General features: G+C 41.9%; 1 protein-coding gene across 1 annotated transcript in view; it reads left to right on the top strand.

Annotated features, from left to right (window-relative positions):
* mettl15 (methyltransferase 15, mitochondrial 12S rRNA N4-cytidine) overlaps positions 1 to 20434 on the top strand; it is a 40153-nt gene that overhangs the window by 16802 nt on the left and 2917 nt on the right. The window contains exons 2-4 of the mRNA XM_079294217.1: positions 5121 to 5257; positions 15718 to 15909; positions 16443 to 16621. Of these exons, the coding sequence (XP_079150343.1) occupies positions 5133 to 5257; positions 15718 to 15909; positions 16443 to 16621 (496 nt within the window). The 5' untranslated portion in view covers positions 5121 to 5132. The remainder of the gene's footprint in view (positions 1 to 5120; positions 5258 to 15717; positions 15910 to 16442; positions 16622 to 20434) is intronic.

Genomic DNA, 20434 nt, shown 5'->3' with positions numbered 1-20434 from the left:
TACCTAAACCCTACTTTAAAACAATTGAGACTGAATTTGACATTTTATTATTTGACTCTTGTATTTTCTTTTTTTCTTGCAGCCCTTTTACATCTTTTTTTTTTTTTTGCTCAGCACCAGCACACAGTGAATCATATGCCACACACAATTAGAATGATAAAGTTCACCAAATTAGAACTCACCCTTTGGGGACCACGAATATCAGCACCAAATTTCATGCTATTTATCGGTTCATTAGTGTTCATTACATTCAACTACTGTAGACCGAAGTGTTGGACTAAAGGACTGTGGGACTAGCAGACGTTGCCACCCTGTAAATAATCACGGGCCTTATTATCTAAAATGTTCAAATATTACACATAAACAAACTTGTTGTATGATCTCTTTGTAATCTCCCACAAATAACAGAACAACCTCACCCCCTTACAGGAGGGAAGCATAGAGCCAGCACAAAGCTTTGCCTTATAGGATGTAGAGTTTCTCCTATTAAGCAGTTTTTACATCTACAATCCTGAATCCCACACAAAAACTGACCTTATTAGTAAAAAAAAACGTAATGATTCTTATTTGAGCTCCGATTAAAGTTCTGTAACAGCTGGGTCACTTCTTCCTTCTTCACAGAACTCCTATGATTCATTTCTGTTTCTAATTGGCATACGCAGCAGGGGACACATAAAAGAAAAGTAAAACTAAAATATTCTTTACGTCTCTACTGGCTTTTTCTTTATGGTTTCTAAATTCAGTAGAATTCGTTGATTCTCACTTATTTGTTTGACCTCCAAACAACAGATTGGTGTTTTTGAAAGCAAATTAGCGAATGCAGTTTTTCTTCTCTGTGTACATTTGTGTTGTCCTAACTGGCTCAAATACCTCCTCATGAGCCGTTTATTTAAACTTGTGCAAACAGCACTGAATAGACGAGGAATGAAAGTATTTGTCGTAACTCTTCAGCATTCCTCTCACAAAAGAGAGATTATCTGAACATAAGAGAGGCATTTGGAAGCAGCCCTCTGGCAAAGAGTTTTGTCAATATTTTTGGGCTCCTGTATCACTTGTTCACTCACTCACTCACTCACTCACTCTCAGACACACAGGTGGTATGTTTAGTACACTTTGAATTTAGGTAGATGAGGCAAAAAGCTGCGTGCCTCTCCGACATCGCTGATCACCATCAATATAATCTCTTGACAGAGTAATTGCGGGACGCTTTCATGCCCTTTGAGTTAGTCTGCTCTCACTGGCCATCTGTTTTGTGCACCACACCCTCACCTCCACCTCCTGCACGCTCGACTAATATACACACGTATCCCAGTCGTTTAAATAAAGTAGAGACGAAAAACACACTTTTACAGACTCTTTACACATTTTTTTACAAAAGGTTGACATCGGAGAAATACTGAAGTTGTCATAAGGGGGTTCAAAAGTGATTTCATTGTCAGATAGTCTTGATATTGTTTGAGCAAAGCAGCAGTTTTAAGTGCGAGATTGATGTCCAAGTGCATTAAGGCAACAGCCAGACACTTCGCTGCTCTCTGAAGTCGATAAAACCATCATCATTCCCGTAATCATAACCTCCACCTTCATCTCTTCATAACATGCTCTCGTGTCGCAAACCGGCTCAAATGTGTGCTCGCTCGTGTCTCGCCATGAACTTTGTGTGACAGAGAAAGAAATGCAAACCGGTTACCTCCACTCTTGCCATGGCAACGGACGCGACAAGAAAAGCGATCCTGTACCTGTGTATCTGTCTCCCTAATGGTCTGTGTGTTAGTGTAACAAGATCTGTAAAAACTCCCCTCAATGACATTTTAGATCCCCCACTGTAACTGACCTGGGCTGGGGAGTCACAAGTAGGATTTAGGTGAGTACTCAGCCTTCTCTCAGGTTCCTGTTCCCCTTTTCCTAATGAATTCAACCATAAGACGACTTGAGATGAGGCCCCTTTTTCCACATGGCCAGGATATTATTTACTGTTGTATGAGCTGTATTATGTTTTCAAATTCTCAATAAGGGAAAAAGACTCCTTTCCCCACATCATCTATGTTTGTAAAATCACTCTAAATAGATGCTCTGACCTGTTTTTATTGTTTTAATAAAGCAAATGAGTGACTGTAATGTGTGTTTACATTTTAGTTTTTTGGGAAGAAAAGCTCTCATTAAGAATGCTATGGGGTGACTGCTGAAGTGTCCTGCGTTATAGCACCTTGCAGCTTCACTGTCGGTCTGCACCACTCGGACCACTCCTAACTCTCCTATTCCCTCTGCTGGGAAACGCAGATATTACACACCCTAAACGGAGTACAAAACGCAGACTTCAGTAATTACTTGTGTTTGGAGAATCATCTCTGCATGTAGAGACTGAGATGACCCACGTTGTGTTCTGGCTCAATTCCAAACTGCTGCATTCGCTAGGAAGGCCTGGTCTAGGCGACAGCCTCGCTGACACCCCTCCGGATGAAATATCAATGTGAATGACTCACTACCAAGTTTGATGTCAATCATCCTTGCAAATGCCAAACCCATTCCCACCAAATCTTGTCAAGAAGTAGTTTTGTCCATCTGGTGGCAAAAGCAGCAGGCTTTTTAAAAAGGAGGGAAGATTTTCACAACAGCATTCTGGGCTTTTGAAGAAGCTTGTTTCCCCTCAGGCAGGGGGACTAGATTTTCAATTTACTTCATAAATGACCTTGTCAATATCCAATTCTCCATTTTTGTTTTGCACCCACTTAATTTCTAGCTCAGTGTATTAGGTGTGTGTCTGAGTGAGTAAAAGGGGTGAAACGTGTACTAAACCTGATACAGATGCACAGTGTCCGTGCTCAGTGCACCAGCGATACAAATGTGAAGTATTTATATTTTCAACCAACCAACCTCAAAGATTATTGAGCATCAGTTGGCAGTCTGCATTTGCAACAGTGAAAAAAAGCACGCTTTACCTTTGGTATTTGGGCCACAGCTTCCATAGGATGTGACAAAGCATTGTTGTGACAAGTGCTGCACACTCCAGTAGAGGACCAGTTTGTCTCCTGGTTGCTTGTGTCGACTGTTTCGATAAAAGCCAGCCTACTTTGCTGTTTGTGTTTCTGTTTTCCTTTTCCTTTTTTGTATTGAATAGCACAACAGGCAGGTTCATTATGCGTGTGACTCATCCCACTAGCCCACACCCCCTCCCCATCTGCTGCTGTGCGCTGGAAAGGAGAGGGAACCGCCATTGATCACTTCTTCCCTCACACATGCACGCACACACCCCACCTTCAACGTCACTGTCAATCGACATGTTTAATGTTTTTGTCGGGAATAGCTGGCATTTCCTTTTCTGTCATTTTACATCTTTTCTCTGTCATTTGCTGACATAATTTGCTGTAATAAAATACAAAGTAAAGCATAATCCAACAAATTATTCAAATAAGCTCAGACTGTTCAGTCAGTGCAGTTTTTTTTTTGTAGCAGTGGCAGTCAGGAAATATATAAGGAAATATGGCTGGACAGGAGAAGTTTTGTTGAGTTTACAGCTGCCTGATAATCTAAGATGTTGTGGCAGAGTGGTTGGCAGGTATTGGACATATTCTGAAATAGTTCTATGAACTATAAAGATGGGATGTCATTAATACAAAGTGCACATTCTAGGTATCCTTTGCTGTATAAGTAATACGGTTGAAAATCAGCTGAGTGCTCCAGTAATCGTCGTCTCACACATCTTTCTTGGGCCAACCCAAAAGTTAGTTCAGCAAATAGCCGGTGTCATTTTGAGGATAAATTAAGAAATGCTCTACTGGAGTAACCAAATGGCAATAATACTTTTCCAATAGAAACTATGACAATGTTTTTGGTGGCATGTATAAAAAAATGATGAAGAGACGAGATCCCGCAGGATCGGTCTGATTCAGCTTGGTAGCTGATTGATTGATTGTACTTTTGCTTTTTAACCAGAGTAGCAGTTAGGAAGGATGGGAAACTCAATCTTTCTGGAAAGTGCTCAAAACTACTATTGGTGTCAAAGTCTTCAGTTTTTTGGACGACCAATAAGAGATGCCTCCCCCAAGTTGTCCTTCGATACATGTCTTGCGCTCTCATTGGCTGTGGCTCCCCGACGGTCAGACGTTTTGCCTGCTGGGTGAACATCTGCAATCCTCTTTGTTAACGTCTTTAAACAGCAAGCACCGAGCCAACAGCACTTTGCCTCTGATCTGGGGCTTTTGGTTGGAAGCTCCAAAAATGATTGGCGATTGAAAAATCAGGGCTAAAGTTGTGTATTGTGACCTACGCACATAACTGTGTCTGTGTTACAGACCTTATTGTCCCATGTTTTATGTTTAACTGACTAATTGGGACAACAAGTTCTGCAAGGACAAAGCAGGGCATGTTTTAGGGCTTGGCTGTCTTGTGGTTGACAGGTCGCCACCATGGTATTGTCTGGTCTGGGAGTTTTCGGTGTTTTCATCTTACAACTTCAATCCCTTTCTCAGTGTGTTTTCAGTTCATGCTAGTTAATTCTAACCCTTTTTGGTTGCACAGAAAGTATGATATCGTTAATCAGAGTTCAGTTGTACTTAGCTCCAACCTCTCGCGTCACTTCTTGTTTGCAAAAAGCCAAAAAGATGTTAACAGCCTAAAACCAAGATGGTGAAACGGCAGCCCACAAACCAATCGTCCATTTCTTATTCAGAGTCTGGGGTTGCTCCTCTCTCCATCTCTTCGTCCACTCTTCAATTTTGTAGGAGCTCCTTATCCGTATACTCTGGCTAAAATAAGTAGGGCTATACATTTAAAAACCTCATCCACATTGTCGAAATCATCTAAATATTCAGCCATGACATTGGAAATCTGTTTGATAAAGCTAAGCTAGGCTTTCCGTACACTGACACAAAAAACTCTGCCTGGCGAGCACTCGCGTTTTCACCGCTGACTTCCAGCAAAATGCCACCTTGCGAGATTTAAGATTGAGACTTCTCCTTGAGCGAGACATTTATAATACCATTCAGAGTACCGGTATGTCTGTTGCAAAATAAAAAAGGATTTTTAGTTGATGTACGTGACGATGCAAGCTTTCCCTGTATACCATTGTATTTGGAGTCCTGGTGTGAGAAGAATGTGTTGTTTTCTTGCTTTCTCACATGTAGGTGGTCCTGGACATGACATTTGGAGGTGGCGGTCATACCAAAGAAATACTGAATATGGTTCATGAAGTCACAGTCCTGGCCTTAGACCGAGATCCTACAGCCATTTCTCTGGCCCAGCAGTTAGCCAAGGAACACTCGTAAGTGATTTATTATAAGACATTAAGGAGACCAAAACACAAGTAAATGTTTATTATAAGCCGTCTAGACAAATGTTTATACTGAATACATTTACCATCATTTTTTATTGTTGCTGCTGACAGCGTGACCATTTTGAGCAGTGTTGTGGTCATTATTTATTAAAATGTACAGTAGGTGTGATGTAGTATTGCAGTTCTCCCTGTGTTTCTCACTTCTTGCATATTCTGAGCCCGATCAAATACTGCTCGCCAAGATACAGCCCCTGAGTTTCACCAACCAATCAAATCCCTTCCTCCTTCCTAACTTAAAGCTTTTCTCCCCCCACGCAAAGCTGGTGGGCCCGGCATGTCATTTGTCAGAGTAAGAGCCCACGCCTGCAGTGTGAAGGAGATGCTGCCTCCCACGGAGGATCTATAAGATGTGAGGAAAGGGCGGGAAGTAGAGAGAAGCCCAGAGAAGTTAAAAAGTGGAGAGAGAGAGAAAAAGAAAATGAAAACACGAGAGAGAGGAGACAGGGAGACACGAGGACACAATGCCAGGGTGAGAGGGAGTGCGTGTGAGCATGAGCAAGGCGCGGGAGGATGAAAATGAGATGTTCCTAAGACCATGGCGTGGGAAGAAATCCTTTTACGTAGATTCTGGGGAAACCTCTCGCAAGGGAATCTGCTAGAGAAATCTGCCTGTGAGCAGGGAATGACAATTAAGAGAGAGCGAGAGAATGAGAACATTGTATTCTGTCAGCAGCAATATACCCCTGCTGTAAACTCTTCCACGCCTACTCGTGATGCAAGTTGAGAGAAGCTAGAGAAATCCAGCAATTAACCAATATTATTGGAAGCCTGAGTAAAAGACCCTGGCAGCCTACGCAGTGCATCCACACAACGGGGTTAGAGGATTTTCTCTCGCCTCTGTACTCTCATTTCTTGAGGAAAGTAAAACCTCAGTGCAAACTGTTTACTGTCGGTGTGAATCTGAACCCAGTTGTACAGTACAAAAAGAATAATTTCACCTCCTAAAGTTTATTTAAAAGCATTAGCTTATGAAAGTAACCCTCCGTTCCCGAATGTCTTTAATGGGATTTGTCTCGTGCATGTTGAGCCTCGCTATTCTCTGCTTTTTACCATTCCTGTTGTTGCTATGACTTCCCTGCGCTTGAAGCGACGCAGGAGTTGTGCCCACAATAAATGTTATGAATCTGAAAAGGCACCAAGCATTATTGAAAAGCCCGGTAAGGCAAACGTTGGATTTACATGTGTGCATATGGGCTCACAGACTGATGAGATGTGGTATTAACTGTTCGTATGCACATTGTTGATTTTTATTTAAGTGCCATGCCACATCGGGCTAGTAGAATCTGAAAATGTTGTTCTCCGTCTTCTTTTTTAAAAATGTTTTATTTTCCTATCCTATAACAAATTGCGTGTGCTTTGAGTAATGCTATCACTGACTGCGGTAGCAGAGGCTAAGAGCAGTTCATGTTGTCGATTGAAGACATCTGCCAATTTAAAAGTTATTTCTGGGACTCCATTAGCTGCTCATCTCGTCCACACTTGTTGCCATTCTTTATCGCTATTTTTCATGGATGAATCGAGGTAGTTCGCTGTGTAGGAAGATGACATCGCCATGTTTAGTTGCGATTCAGACAGAAAACAGCGCAGCAGGGGGCTGCGTTGTTGGGGGTATTTAGTTCGAGGTACCGGTGAGTGCCATGCTGGATGATGTTGCATTGCAGCAACATTTCAGACTGGTTGAACTTTTATGCCGGATGACCCAGCGTTGTTTTGCCAGACCCCTCTGCACCCCCGCTGCGTACTGACTCCCTTCAAATGATTTAGAGTGCTGTGTTTTGTCACGCAGGGCCAACGGTCTGAACATGGCCTGAATCCAGCCCTCTAAATTCTGACTGGTCGACGATTTAAAAAGGGCCTTGTAAATAATGTAAACGACGGCGGGACTACGCACACACACACACACACACCAGACGCTGACGCTGTTGTTTTACTCCTCACGCCTCTTGTGCTCCCATAATGCCGGCATGCTATCTCGAAATCACACAACGGAGCAGCGTTATGCAGCCGTAGTTTGGTTCAGTGTGAAAAAGCTAAAGCCGGCGTGATGGCGCATCTTCTTTATGGCAGTATTGCGGAATCTGTGTTGAAGTGATCGGGGTCTTCCTGGATAAGAGAGCATCGCTCTCCCACCTGAATAAAAGAAGGTGAAAAAAACCACACAAAACGAGAAATTCATGTGGCTTAATTGTTAGACAGCGGGGCTGGTATTGTTTTCACCGTGTGAGTCTATGGTAGAGTCATCATGGCAAAATGTGATCCTGGAGACACCTGCTGTATCAAGAACTACCACAGAGGCGGTTTTAAGAACTTTGCCAGTTGGTTATTTTTCTGTCTGTCTGTCCGTGGACAGATTTTTTTCATCGTGACAGCATCGCAAGTGTTCGAGATGCAGTCACAAATCTTTACAGGTGTGTAGTTGATATCGCAATGAAGGTAGAATTCAAAGATGGGCATGTTCCAAGAAAGATTTGCTTGTTTTTCTTCACAATAGAAATAGACATTTCAAGGAGACGATGGCAAGGCCACTAACAAGAGAACAGCCAATAAATCACAAAATTCACAATTTTTATAACATGCATTCGGTCAGCTGAAGTAGCACAAATTGAAATTTTGAACAAAACATGATTTGTGTGTGTTTGTCTTGTGTTCGTTGACTCTTTCTGCCTTTCTTCTTCTGTGGACTGTAGATATTTTCATCACTGCTCCCCTGCTGAAAACAATCAATCTGATTGTTTTGGCTTTTTGCAGGTAAAGGAACTGAGCGGGTCAACACAGGGGAATATTTCAGGCTTGATTTGTGAGATGGCAGCATCGTGCTGAACAAGAATGCACTCAAACAGTCTGCTGTGAAGGTTCCTGAGGTCCAAACTGAAGGGCGAAAGCACCCACAAAGGATGAAATGCAGCCCTAAATGCACTGCTAAGCAAATAGCTTCTCAGTGCTCCTGTGCTATTTGCCCATATTTAAGTATGGTAATGTGCATTCATTTGGTGCAAAATTGGCACCTTTTCATTGCAAAAACAGTACAATTCTTAAAGATCCGCCATAATAGCCACATGCCGTAAACTGTGAAATTATTAGTCTTCAAAGAGCTGGTGAGTGTCTTAGGGCTGTTTAAATTAGCCAAAAATGAACTTAGAATATTCATTTTTAAAAACACAACGCTCAGTTTCTAGTGATACCTGTTGCTTTGACAGCTCACAGTGGACGAGGTACAGCTGTGCTTTCTGCTTCAAAAGTAAGTAAGACAGCAAGTACTACTCGGCCATCTTTTAAGTGGCTCTCTGCCTGGCGCTCACTGAATGCATCGCATGACCGGAGTCGCGTAGTGTGACTGCGGTTTATTTTTCTCTCTGCCATTGTTCGGCCTGCTGTGATCTTTGCACAGAGGGAACATTTATACTTTGCCACATGGATAATTGCAATCCGATGCAGAAAAGTGAAAAATTGCACTCCGCTGCAAAACTGTATGGATGCGTTCGCGCTGTAATATAATAAGTGCGATATCATTCTTGAATTGGACCATGAGGCAGATCGCGGTTTTACGGAATCAGCGGCCACAACCTATTCTTTGTGAATTGACCTGTGAATGTGCTCTCCTTCCAGATGGACAAGACCAAGTTAACGCAAGGACATATTTAGTGAAGGGAGGACATAAAGTGTAGCCAAATGCTTTATGCAAAGTAAACAATGTATTAATTGAGCTTGATGTTTTTTTTTATTGATCGTGGAAATTAAAGTTTGAGAATAAAGATACATTATACCCTATTCTACTATACTTTTCCAATTTGTTTAGATACAATTTTTAAAACTTGTTTGATAAAAGAAAATCCTCTTTAGTGTAGATATTATAATGTAATACATCAGATCAATATTTCGGATTGGAATGGATTATTGATTTCTTTCTGACGTATGCCTCCCTGTAATTTTGTAGCTTTTAAACCTTGTAGTATCTGTTAAGTGGATGGCCAGGTGCAATTGTGAGTGGAATGTACGTGAAGACAAAATTAAACTCAAATTTGCATGGGGCAATGCAGCCTGATGCAAAGATGCGCCCCTGCAAGTTGAAATGTTTTGTTTTTCCAGTAGTTGGTTGTAAACCAAAACATTGAACAGTAAAAAAAACAAATATGCGGAGAATTCAAAGTCAGTTTGACTTTATTTAAACTTGTAACGTTTAGTTTTACCGATGGGTTCTTCGCTAAAAAAGGATGCTACAGAGTAAATGGTTATTTACCGACATTTATTTTTGGTCATTGGATCCACCATCGACTAGTATCATCAGCTCTGGCTCTTTATCTTTGTCACTGGCATTTCACATATCCCTTGATTCAATCTTGGAAGCTTTGGACTGTCTCTGTGTGAGTTTCGGGAAGATCATATTCAGTGATAGGTTGATCCTGTGGGATGCCAGAATAACAAAAACTTGCATGATGTCAATGTTGTGGGGTGCTACAACTAAAAATAGCTCAGGTCACTGAAGCAATTATGAGCCCACACTTGAACCACAGCACATACACCACTGAAACTTGTCCTCTTTAATAATACAAGACCTTACGTAAGGCATTTATATCTCCAACACTGTCTAAGCCACATAAAGAAGTTAATAATTTAGAAATGTTATATAACTGTTTTGCATATTTTTATATCCTTTTATATATATATATATATATGGCCTTCAAATTGTTGTTTTTATTTTTAAGCATTCATAATTGTATTTAAAACGATTTATAGAACTTTAATAGAAAGACGGATCTCTTTTGTATTAGAATGCTGAGTTGGATCAGCTTACTTATTTTCACCTTTTCCCATTCATGCATATAAACTGGGCAGGGTTGAGAACACTGCTTCATAACGTAGAGTAGTTTAACACTTGGACACATAACGCATAAACTCCTCCCATACCTGCCTTCAGATAAAGCTGTGCGGTCCCACTCAGTCTGAAGCTCTTGCCCAAGTTGCTCCCCTCAACCCTCTTTTGCAGTATGCTGGTTGGCGCTGCGCACAAAAGCACCGCAAAAATGTGTCAGCAGTTACACAGAGAAGGTACTCTACATAGACCAGCTCTCAATATTTCTCTTCCCTAACGCAACAGTCACTCTTCTCTCCCCCTGGCCATTCATGCAGATCCACTGCAGGTCAGGGATGGGCTTTGATCATGGAGGGGGCCACAGAATCACCCACAGGTGGATCAGTATAAAGTTCTGTCTCAATGAGGTACTTCTGGCCTCTCCTGCTGCTGTGCAATAGACTGAATGTCAATATTTGTGCATCCAATCTGCATGAGCTGGAAGGCTGTCAGCCGGTTTCCCTCTTTTGCTTTTATGTGCTTCATTGTTGAGGAAACTGCTCTCGCAGGTGTAAGTGCTGCCAAACATGCTGGCCATTGAGATTGCTAAATCCCTGGAGTGGAAAGCGAGACGCGGGTAGTCGTCTCCAAAATGGAATTCCCCTCTCATTGCGCTTTGCTTGAAAGAGGTCTGACTTTAGTTCGCAAAGGTAAGATTCTAGCGGTTTCATGGCATATCACAGTCATATGTTTTCTATTTGTTGCATGACTGGGCCTTTATGTAGGTTTATGGTGGCTTATTCTGCGGTCAGGAATAATTCTCTTAAAACCAAAATCTTTTCAGTTAGTTGTATGAACACTATAAACTGACAACAGGTCAGTGGGCGACTACGTCGATGCAGCTGGTATTATGTTGGGATAGCAGTTTGCGATGTAGCTGGTATTATGTTGGGACAGCAGTTTGCGATGTAGCTGGTATTATGTTGGGATAGCAGTTTGCGATGTAGCTGGTATTATGTTGGGATAGCAGTTTGCGATGTAGCTGGTATTATGTTGGGATAACAGTTTGCGATGTAGCTGGTATTATGTTGGGATAGCAGTTTGGCTGAAGTATTTTGGGCCCGGCAAAACATACCTTGAATCCAGTGTTTTATTCGTTGCTCTGAACCCGTCTTTCTCGACTGTAGCGGGACCATGTGCAGTGCCTTGGGCAAATGCCTCTCCAAGCGATGTTAGACACTTTGGCTTTGCTGTTTTATGGCCTCGAATCAGATGACCATGGTCAAACTCTCTGTATTCCATCACGTTTTGTGCTGAGGCGATGGCAACAATGGTGGCTGTGTCCCATTTTTTTTCAAACCAAAAAAACTTCCAGACGCAGCTCTTCTCTTGGACACAAGTTCTGGAGACGCAGTTATGCTGCTTGCTCGCAGCCTTTTGGCAGTGTAAATGTGTAAATGTACAATTATTAGGTTTACTAATTGTTTTTGTGTCACAAATTGTGCCATGGTTTTGTACCTGTTATAGACCTAGTTGTGTTTTTTTATTTTGTTTTGTGTTATAAAGTTATTGTAAGAAGGGTACGCAATTGATAGGTCCCCCTCTCAAGCAGCTTTCCCTGGCAGCTCTGGTCTACATATTTGAGTGTGTGCATAATGTTGTGGTGACGTCTCAAGTTGAAATCCTTCGTGGCTAATTTTGTTTCCAGGCACATTTAACACAAAGGTTTGCCCTTTCTGTTTCCTATTTTGCGTGGAAGATATGGTGTTGGTCCAGTTTTCTCTTTTGGCCGTTCATGTCTCTTCGTTGCGTGTTGTTGAGGAAGAGGCCTGGCTAGACCAAGTCAAGACCTTCTGCAAGCAGTTGCTTGACTACAGGCGTTGTATTTCAAGGGAGCACCCTCTATCAGTGGACAGCATAATTACAATTGGGATCCGCGTTAAATGTGGTCAAATGACCCGCTTGATTTCAGCATCTGTGAAACCAACAATTTATTGATATTTGGAAATTGACTTGAACTGACTAAACTTACTGCTCTTCAATATTTGTAATCATTCAGATTTAAGTAAATCATTACTGTTCATATTTTTGTCATCTGAGAAATGACATGATTTGATTAAGAATCTGTCAACTTACAGTAATTAACACACAAACATAGATTTTAGACATTTGTAAACCAATCCAGAAATGTAGAGGGTACGAATCACATGATTTTCACGTTAACCTTTTTTTGCCCCCACCGTAAAGTCCCTTTACAGTTTCTTTAAAGTTGCATTTCTTTTGTTTTCATTTACAACTCTGTTCTGTCTCATCATTTAGCAGTGGGACGGAGCTGTTTTCCGATAACAAACCCCCCCCCCCAAAAAAAGAAAAACAAGGCTTTGATAAATTCATTGTATGCCAGTTGCTGTATGTTAGCAACTAGCCTCGAGGTAACAAGATAATCATCCGCACAGCTTGACCTCCAGTAAAAATGCTTGAAAAGAAAAGAACCCACAAAGTTTTTGAAAACGAATGAAATAAAAAGTTTGTAATCTGTCACCAAAAAGACCAAAAAAAATAGGTAGTGTTAGTGAGGAGGAAGTAAAGGAAAAGGCTCGCGCAGTTGATGGGAGAGAACAACAAAGCCTTTACTATAGATTTTTCAACAAATCAATCACGTTGCAGGATGGTGAAGAACAGAAAAGCAAAGGAAGGCCCTTGCAGCGTGGGTGAGATGCTCCCTTGCCATTTTGTCTTCAGTGGGTTTTGAAATAGAGGACCTGCCAATTTGTGTTCTTTCCTTGCATGCCCCTCGTCAATCATGAGAAAGGTGGAGTCATTGTTGTCTACATAAAAGGGGCAAATATCAAAAATAATTGGGAAAATAAATGTTTTTCAAAAGGGAAGGTTGTCTATACCTGTATTTATACCGATGCTGCTTACTGGTATCAATTAGGGGTGGGAATCGCCAGAGATCTCGCGATACGATATTATCGCGATACTTGGGTCACGATACGATATTATCACCATACTGCGATATTCTGAGTCTTGTGATAACATATATTGCGATGTATTACTTTTTTCAACTTCAAATTATGTCCCCAAAGGAAAACTGTGTCAACAACATGTTTTATCTGAGTTCTTTCTCTGATGTCTCCAATAGGTAAAGTCAACTAGAACATTTTGCAAGACGTGTGGCTTCTACTGTCCGAAGATGTCGGCAATATATATATATATACACGGCAATATTGCCGGTAGTATCATTGAGGTTCAATTGAGATACCGCGTCTCTATTTTCTGCATTTTAGATTCATACTCTTGGATTGAATCTTGTGTTGGTGATGGACAAACACTGCCGTCGCTCTCGTCGTTTCTGTATTGGAGATATATAACTTTGTCTGAGTCATACCTTTGGAAATGATGGGAGCTCCTGCAGAGTAGAGAGCGGAAAGTCATCTTCAGTGTTTGACAAATATCAGCAAAATAATTGATGACAAAGCACATTCAAAATTGCATTGATTGCACAGACGGGGGACAAACATCCTCCCTAGATGGACTTCAGAGAACACCAGTGGCAGCAACTTAAGTGTGTGTTTTCAAGAAATAGATGGAGTCACACTAACAAAGGCTAACAGCTATGAAGCCGCTCTATCTTATAGCGACTGTTACCCTGACAGGGGGTGAACTGTTATTTTGAGCGTAAGAGAACCTCTCAAATTGATCTTGGGGAAGTGCGGCACACTAGGGCTGAGCGATTAATGGATCACGATTTCATAGAATGTAATTTTGAAATGGCAAAAGCTGCTATGAAAGGATACATTTTTACCATCTAACCAACCAGAGGGGTGAAAACACTGTTGCCCCCTGGGCTTCACTTGCACAGACGCTGCCCTACGCTCCATGTGACATATGAGAGTAGGTGTAGATGATTAAAAAACAACTTTAAAAATGCCTCGCCACGCAAACCTTTGACCACACTACTGTGTGAAGTTGGCCAAGGGGGCGGGTTTAAGGGCAACCCACATGTTTACATGTTACATTGTTGTACGAGTCGCGTAGCAAAGTCTCCCCTGTGCTTCTCGACCACGGTCTGGAAGCAGACGCAGGAATGATTAACAGCAAGGCTTTGAGTTATCTAAATATTTCAATTAGAGTGGTAGAGCCATAGTCAGTGTGCTCTTTAGTTTGTGTGATCTGTTACAATACTGATAATCCCAGCGCGGTTCATATTTAGTTTTCATAAATGAATGTTCACACCAGGCCTATTGTTCTGCAATGCTTTGTTTTTTATTTGAATTATGTCATGATAATTGTAATACATGTTGACAAGGCTTGAAGTTAAACGTCATTATATTCTGATTGATGGTTCTGAAAACCATTTTTTGACAGTTCAATGTTGTTACCCCTAATGTTACCGCTCTCTACCGTTCATTTAAACATGTCCGTCATGAACACAGTCCGTAGAACGTAAACAGAACCATGACTTAGTTGTGCGAAGTTTACTAAATTTGAGGGAAAAGCTTATTTAACATTAGGCAAGCTTAATTGCATGCCATTAAATGAGTGAATGAATGACACAGGACACCACTAGCAGCGGTAGTATTTCATAAGACATGTGGAGGGATCCTCACAGCTAGAGCTGAAATCCCCTGTGTTTAGGTCCCATAATTGAGGTCTAAAACATATTACTTTAGCCTTGAAAGCCGATTCGTGTTGACTTCACACTGATTTCACATTGTACTGAGTGCTAGGAGGCTGTAGTCAACTTGAGATGCTTAGTTTTTGCTGTTGGCTCTGTGATGTACAAAACGACTGATTTGGAAATGACAATCTGATATTTTTATCTGCCATAACTTCACTAAAATCAACGGGTGCAGAAGGCTGAAGAAGACCCTTTGCTCCTAATGTATAGATGATAGCTCCTGTTGTTCGCCTCCGCCATCGTCTTTGTTCACACAATGTTAAAAGGTCATATGAAAAATGCATGACTGTGGCTGGAGCACCTCACCACTCGTGCATGTGGAAGTGACTGTGTACACAGTGTCTTGCTCTGTCGGTGACAAGAAGGATCTGAATAGGCGAGCAAAGTCTGTTAGTGGGCTTCCAAGGAAACACCTGATTCAGTTTTAAAAGGTTGACTGCAAAGTTACTTGAGCTGTTGTGGGTTTTCATTGAATCAAATATCTCATGTGGTCTTCCCATGAACACGTCTGCTTAAAATGCTTAATATTACCGTGACTTGATGGATGCTGAATGTTGGTGTTTTTTTTCTCTGCTGTGTGTTTATGAAGCACCAGTTCATTGTATTAAAATGTCTATTATCCAACTGAAACTGATTCCCTAAAAACATCAACAGAAAGGCAATCATCTTTCACTCACACACACAATAAAATAATGTGTTTCTCTCATATTGTCTTTTTATTACTAGTTTCGTACCTTGCCTTTCACCGTGCCAATGAGCTGAATAACAATGAAATACTACCATCCTTTTGAAAACACTGGATGTCACTGAAATAAAGTAGCATTTTCTTTTTTGCTAATCCATTTAAACATCAGCCATGTGCATTGATATACAAACGTCCAATAACGCCATTACGTTCCCTAATCCTTTCTCCAGCGGTCGTGTGAAACCATTGCTTGGCCGATTCAGCGAGCTTGAAGCCCTGCTGGCCGACATGAACATTAAGCCCGGCAGCATTGATGCTGTCCTGTTGGATGCTGGCTGCTCCTCCATGCAGATGGATGAGGCGCAGAGAGGCTTCTCCCTCAGTAAGGACGGGCCCTTGGACATGAGAATGGATGGAGAGAGGTAAGACACAGTAGGTGTGTCTGGCTGATGGATCTAAATTTGATCAACAACACTGCTCCATTAACAAAACTGCATATTAAAAAAAACACTTGACTCAATTTCCTAATAAATAGTGCTGGGAGGTGCTGGATAATTACAGTTATTGGTGCCTTGAAATTGCTTCAGTACTCATTGGAGCAGTAATGTTGAAGTGCAGCTAATAAAAAAGGCGAAGCAAAAATGGGCTACCAATAACGACTTCTTTCTTAAATTTGAATAAGTGAAAAGCTGTCCTTTCTTAGTAGCAAAGGCAGAATTAGTTTTTTTGTTAATTTTAAGCATGATTGGGTTTGTGTCGTAGTGTGTGAACATTAAACGTTAACGCTATAGTTAAGCTATTGCACAAGCTGCATTTTTCTTTTCATTCCCTCACAATCATTCTATTCATAACTGCCAGCCATAAAGGTTTTCAGCTGTATCTCCGAGTTGTCACAATTCACCACTGTCAAGGACGTGACGTCAAGCAGCTTAATTGGGCTTCTCTTTGTGCGTAGGTACCCCGACATGCCCTGTGCTGCTGACGTTGTGGCTACCTTAGATCAACAGGCTCTTGCGTCCATCCTCACTGCATATGGGGAAGAAAGACACGCCAGGAAAATAGCTTCAGCCATTGTGAAGGCACGCCGTGTCAACCCCATCACCCAGACACAGCAGCTGGCCAGCGTGGTGGCAGGTAGCTACACACTATCCTGACTAATTCCCCCGCAGCATTCTGGAGGCTACGAGGGAAAATTTGTCTCAGAAAATGATGTGGACTGTGACCGTAGTCAGTATCCTCTCTCCCGCCTCTGTTTTGGGTGCCTTTCTTCCACGTCTTCCTTTGAGGGAGCTGAGACAAAAACAGAGCTGGAGGTGGCTGCAACAGAATGCATTGAAAGCAAACACCCCTCTCTCTCTCTCTCGCTCTCTCGCTCTCGCTCTCTCGCTCTCGCTCTCTCGCTCTCGCTCTCTCGCTCTCTCTCTCGCTCTCTCTTTCCACATTGCTTTTTATGTTCTTTTTCCCTGTTTCTCTGCTCACAAATATGCACACACACATGACACCCTCATGCATAAAGCCGGGATTACATTGTTTGTCTTCACCGATGACACTGTGTGTCTCAGCGGCTGAGCGAGTGAGATGTCTTTTCAGTAGTTATTGCACAGAGCAGTATGCAGAGCAGTGTCACCGTGGGAGAACAGGTATGAGTAAGAGCAGCTGTTTGATCTTTCTTGAAGAGCAAAGCGAGTCACCACCAATGTGTATTTCAAACAATCCAAGAGCTTTTGATTTAAGAGTTCCAGGGGGGCTCTGTGAACAATTGTGACGTTGATGCTGACAGGAAAAATTTAAAGTCACAGCAGAAATGACGAGGGTAGGAGGATCTGGTGGCTTTAAAAAAAAAAAAAATTATTTTGCACTTTAGCTTGTCTTACACATTCCACAGCAGTTAATGCTGAATTTTCTAGATTAAAATAACAAAAAGTGCAGCAAAGAACGTGTGACATTTTTACGTACATTTTTGTTGTCTGCATTAATTGTTTGCGTCAGCAATGACTGGGTGACCTCGTCGTACAGCATTTGGTCGTTAAAGGAGCATGGCTGTGAATGAACAGGGCTTTGAAGTTGTATGCACACCTGGGGCCAAAGCTGTTTGTTTGAGTTCTTTTTTTCAGAAAAGTTATTCTCCACTTAATGAAAAATCCTTCAACACATCATTTTTGCGAGAGTGTACGAAAATGTGGGCTAAAACTTTGCCGTCCCAAGAACAGCTAACAAGTCATATCTGACCCGTTTCAGATGATCTCTCTCCAAAAGACGTATCTCTAAAAAAGGTATCGTGAATAATCCGCTACCGGCTTTTGTCCACGAAAGTCATGTGTGACCTAAAAATGTAGCATAAAAAACACATCAACATGGCAAGAGGCAGCCATGGAGACACAACCGCATGTCATCCAGCTTTGAAGGTAACAGAAAGATCCCACAGCCATTAACTGTGGTTGTGAAGGTGCCTAAAGAGCCTGGAATGGAAAGCAGAGCAGCTTTGCTGAATTCTACCCAGCATGTGACTGAAAGGAACATTTGTTTACTTTGCTGAATGCTGACGGCAGGAGTCAAGTGAGCTACATTTAGCTACGTTACAGCACCAAATGTATTCAACACAACAACCCAATAAATGGCATAATCACCGCGTGTGTGCGTGCGTGCGTGCGTGCGTGCGTGCGTGTGTGCGCGTGTGTGTGTGTGTGTGTGTGTGTTTGTGTGTGTGTGAGAGAGAGTGAGAGTGAGAGAGAAAATAGCCAGTGGGTCGGACATGATGCATTGATTTAGAGATGCCAACAAGCTGTGTAACTTTAATTTCGACCCAGAGCAACAACATTAAATCGGGTGCAGTGATCTACTTGAATTAATTCAACATTAGCACATCAGCTTTCACTGCCAATTTAAAATGCATTAAGAAAAACACAACCTGTTGCAGAGTTCTGCAAGATGGCAACAAAAGCATCCTGCCTTTTGCTGTCGAAACACTTCACATCCATCCATCCATCCATTCTCTTCGGCTTATCCAGGACCAGGCCTTGGGGGCAGCAGGGTATTCCAGACGTTCCTCTCCCCAGCAACATTTTGCAGCTCTTCCTGTCACCAAAATGTTCAAAGGCCAGACAAGATCTATCGTCTCTCCAGTGTGTTCTGGGTCTACCCCGGGGTGTTTTACCAGTTGGACATGCCCGGAGAACCTCGAAAGCGATAACCGATGAGGTGATTGGCTCCGGCATCAGGATGCCTCCCGGTCGCCTCCCTTTCGGGCCCAAGATTCCAGTCTTAAATGTTTGATGAATATAAATGTGGTCACATGGACTAAGTTGCACAACATACGAATATATCTTCAATAAATGAATATCGGCTCTAAGCTGATTTGTAGTTTGGGACAGTTTTCTTATCCTCTTATTTTTTTAAAAAATGTGTTAAGTGCACATCGAGGCATGTTTTGCGGTCATTCATGAGGCAGGAGTCAATGGTACAAATACTTATTTTGAATAAAGTTACATTATTTCATGATTAACTACCGAGCTGCTTGCTTGTTAACTAGAAGTTAACAAGCTTAGTGGGCTAGTAGTGGCTGGCTAGTGCCAGCATATTCCCAGTTAGATGACATGTTACCAGTTTGCTCACCAGCTCCAGCGACAGCATTTTGAGCTAGCAATGCAAGTGGTCATAACATCCCCACGTTTTTCATTTCAACATTTCAACTTGTCTTATATCTTATTGTGGAATGTAGTTGTGCTCTTGCCTTTGTTAGTGCGCACTACAAACATCAAATATAGGAATTTAAGACGAGACATAACACAAAGGTAGAGTACATTCACAGTGCTGTTTCCTACCTGATCTCCTCTTTATGTACACATCTTAATCTCTTCTTTTTTCCATGGATCTGTCTGTAGGACAGAGAGCTCATGGCTTGGTGAGGCGAGACCAGGGCTGGTCCTTGTATTGATTGCAGTGTGAGTCACACCTTGGGCTGTTTAGTGCAGGAGGAGAGAAATGCCACATCACTCACTTCTCTGTTTATTGCAGTTTCTCTTCGGGTCTATATGAGTATCTAATTGTTCACTTGTCTTCTGTGTGGGGGTTATGAGTTGGTCAAGGTGGGATCAACTTGTCTCATGTATTGACATAAAGCTAATGTTTTCCCATGTGCAGCAATTTTTTTTAACAGTTTCAGTTAGAGTAATAGCCCTAACCTTTTTAAATGACCTAAGTTTAACATTAGCAGCAAACGGCTATTTGCTACGTAAAGACATGGTGGAGTAATGTCTGTCTGAGCAGAGAATTAACTCGCTCTCCCTTTGTGTGTGTGTTGTTATCCAAGCTTCTCCTTGCTTTGTTGATGAAGTACAGCTGACAACGCCATCCCAACTGACAGCGTAGGACCCACCCTCCTTGGTTTGCACTATAAGCGCGAATAGCAATGTTAACAATGAGCCGCCGGCTCGTCTTCGCCATGTTGAGAGGCAATCGAAATGCTCCCAATCGCATATGTTGTACCTTTATTGACCTTTTGATGCCGAAATCCTCATGCATTCTGCACCCTGTATGCTGTTCATCAAAAGGGTGCATAAGTCTTTCAGTGCAGTTTTCCTCTCTGCATGTCTGCAGTTAGTAATGCCTTTCTCTTAATTGCGCATGCATTTTGAGGATCGCTCAAATAACTGGATGAGATATGAAAAGATTAGTATGGAAACATTGCCGCCTCTAAAAGGCAGGTGCACATTGTTCAGTAGTAGAGAGGTTTTGGTGAAGGAGAGAAACTTAAATCACTTTTTATTTTACCGAACGCAATACGGAGTGCACCGGTCAGATGGCGGTAACTACAGAAAACACAATATTTTGGTATTTTTAAACATAAATCATGGCATTGTCATCTAATGTCTTATGCTCAGTAAGAATTAACTTGAACTGGAGAGATCATGAGAGGTTTTTGGCTGCATTTACATCGGTACTGTAGGC

Source organism: Melanostigma gelatinosum (assembly GCF_949748355.1).
Source record: "Melanostigma gelatinosum genome assembly, chromosome: 2".
NCBI lineage: Eukaryota > Metazoa > Chordata > Actinopteri > Perciformes > Zoarcidae > Melanostigma > Melanostigma gelatinosum.
Note: the sequence above shows the minus strand (reverse complement) of the source record. Positions and strands in the feature narration are given on the sequence as shown.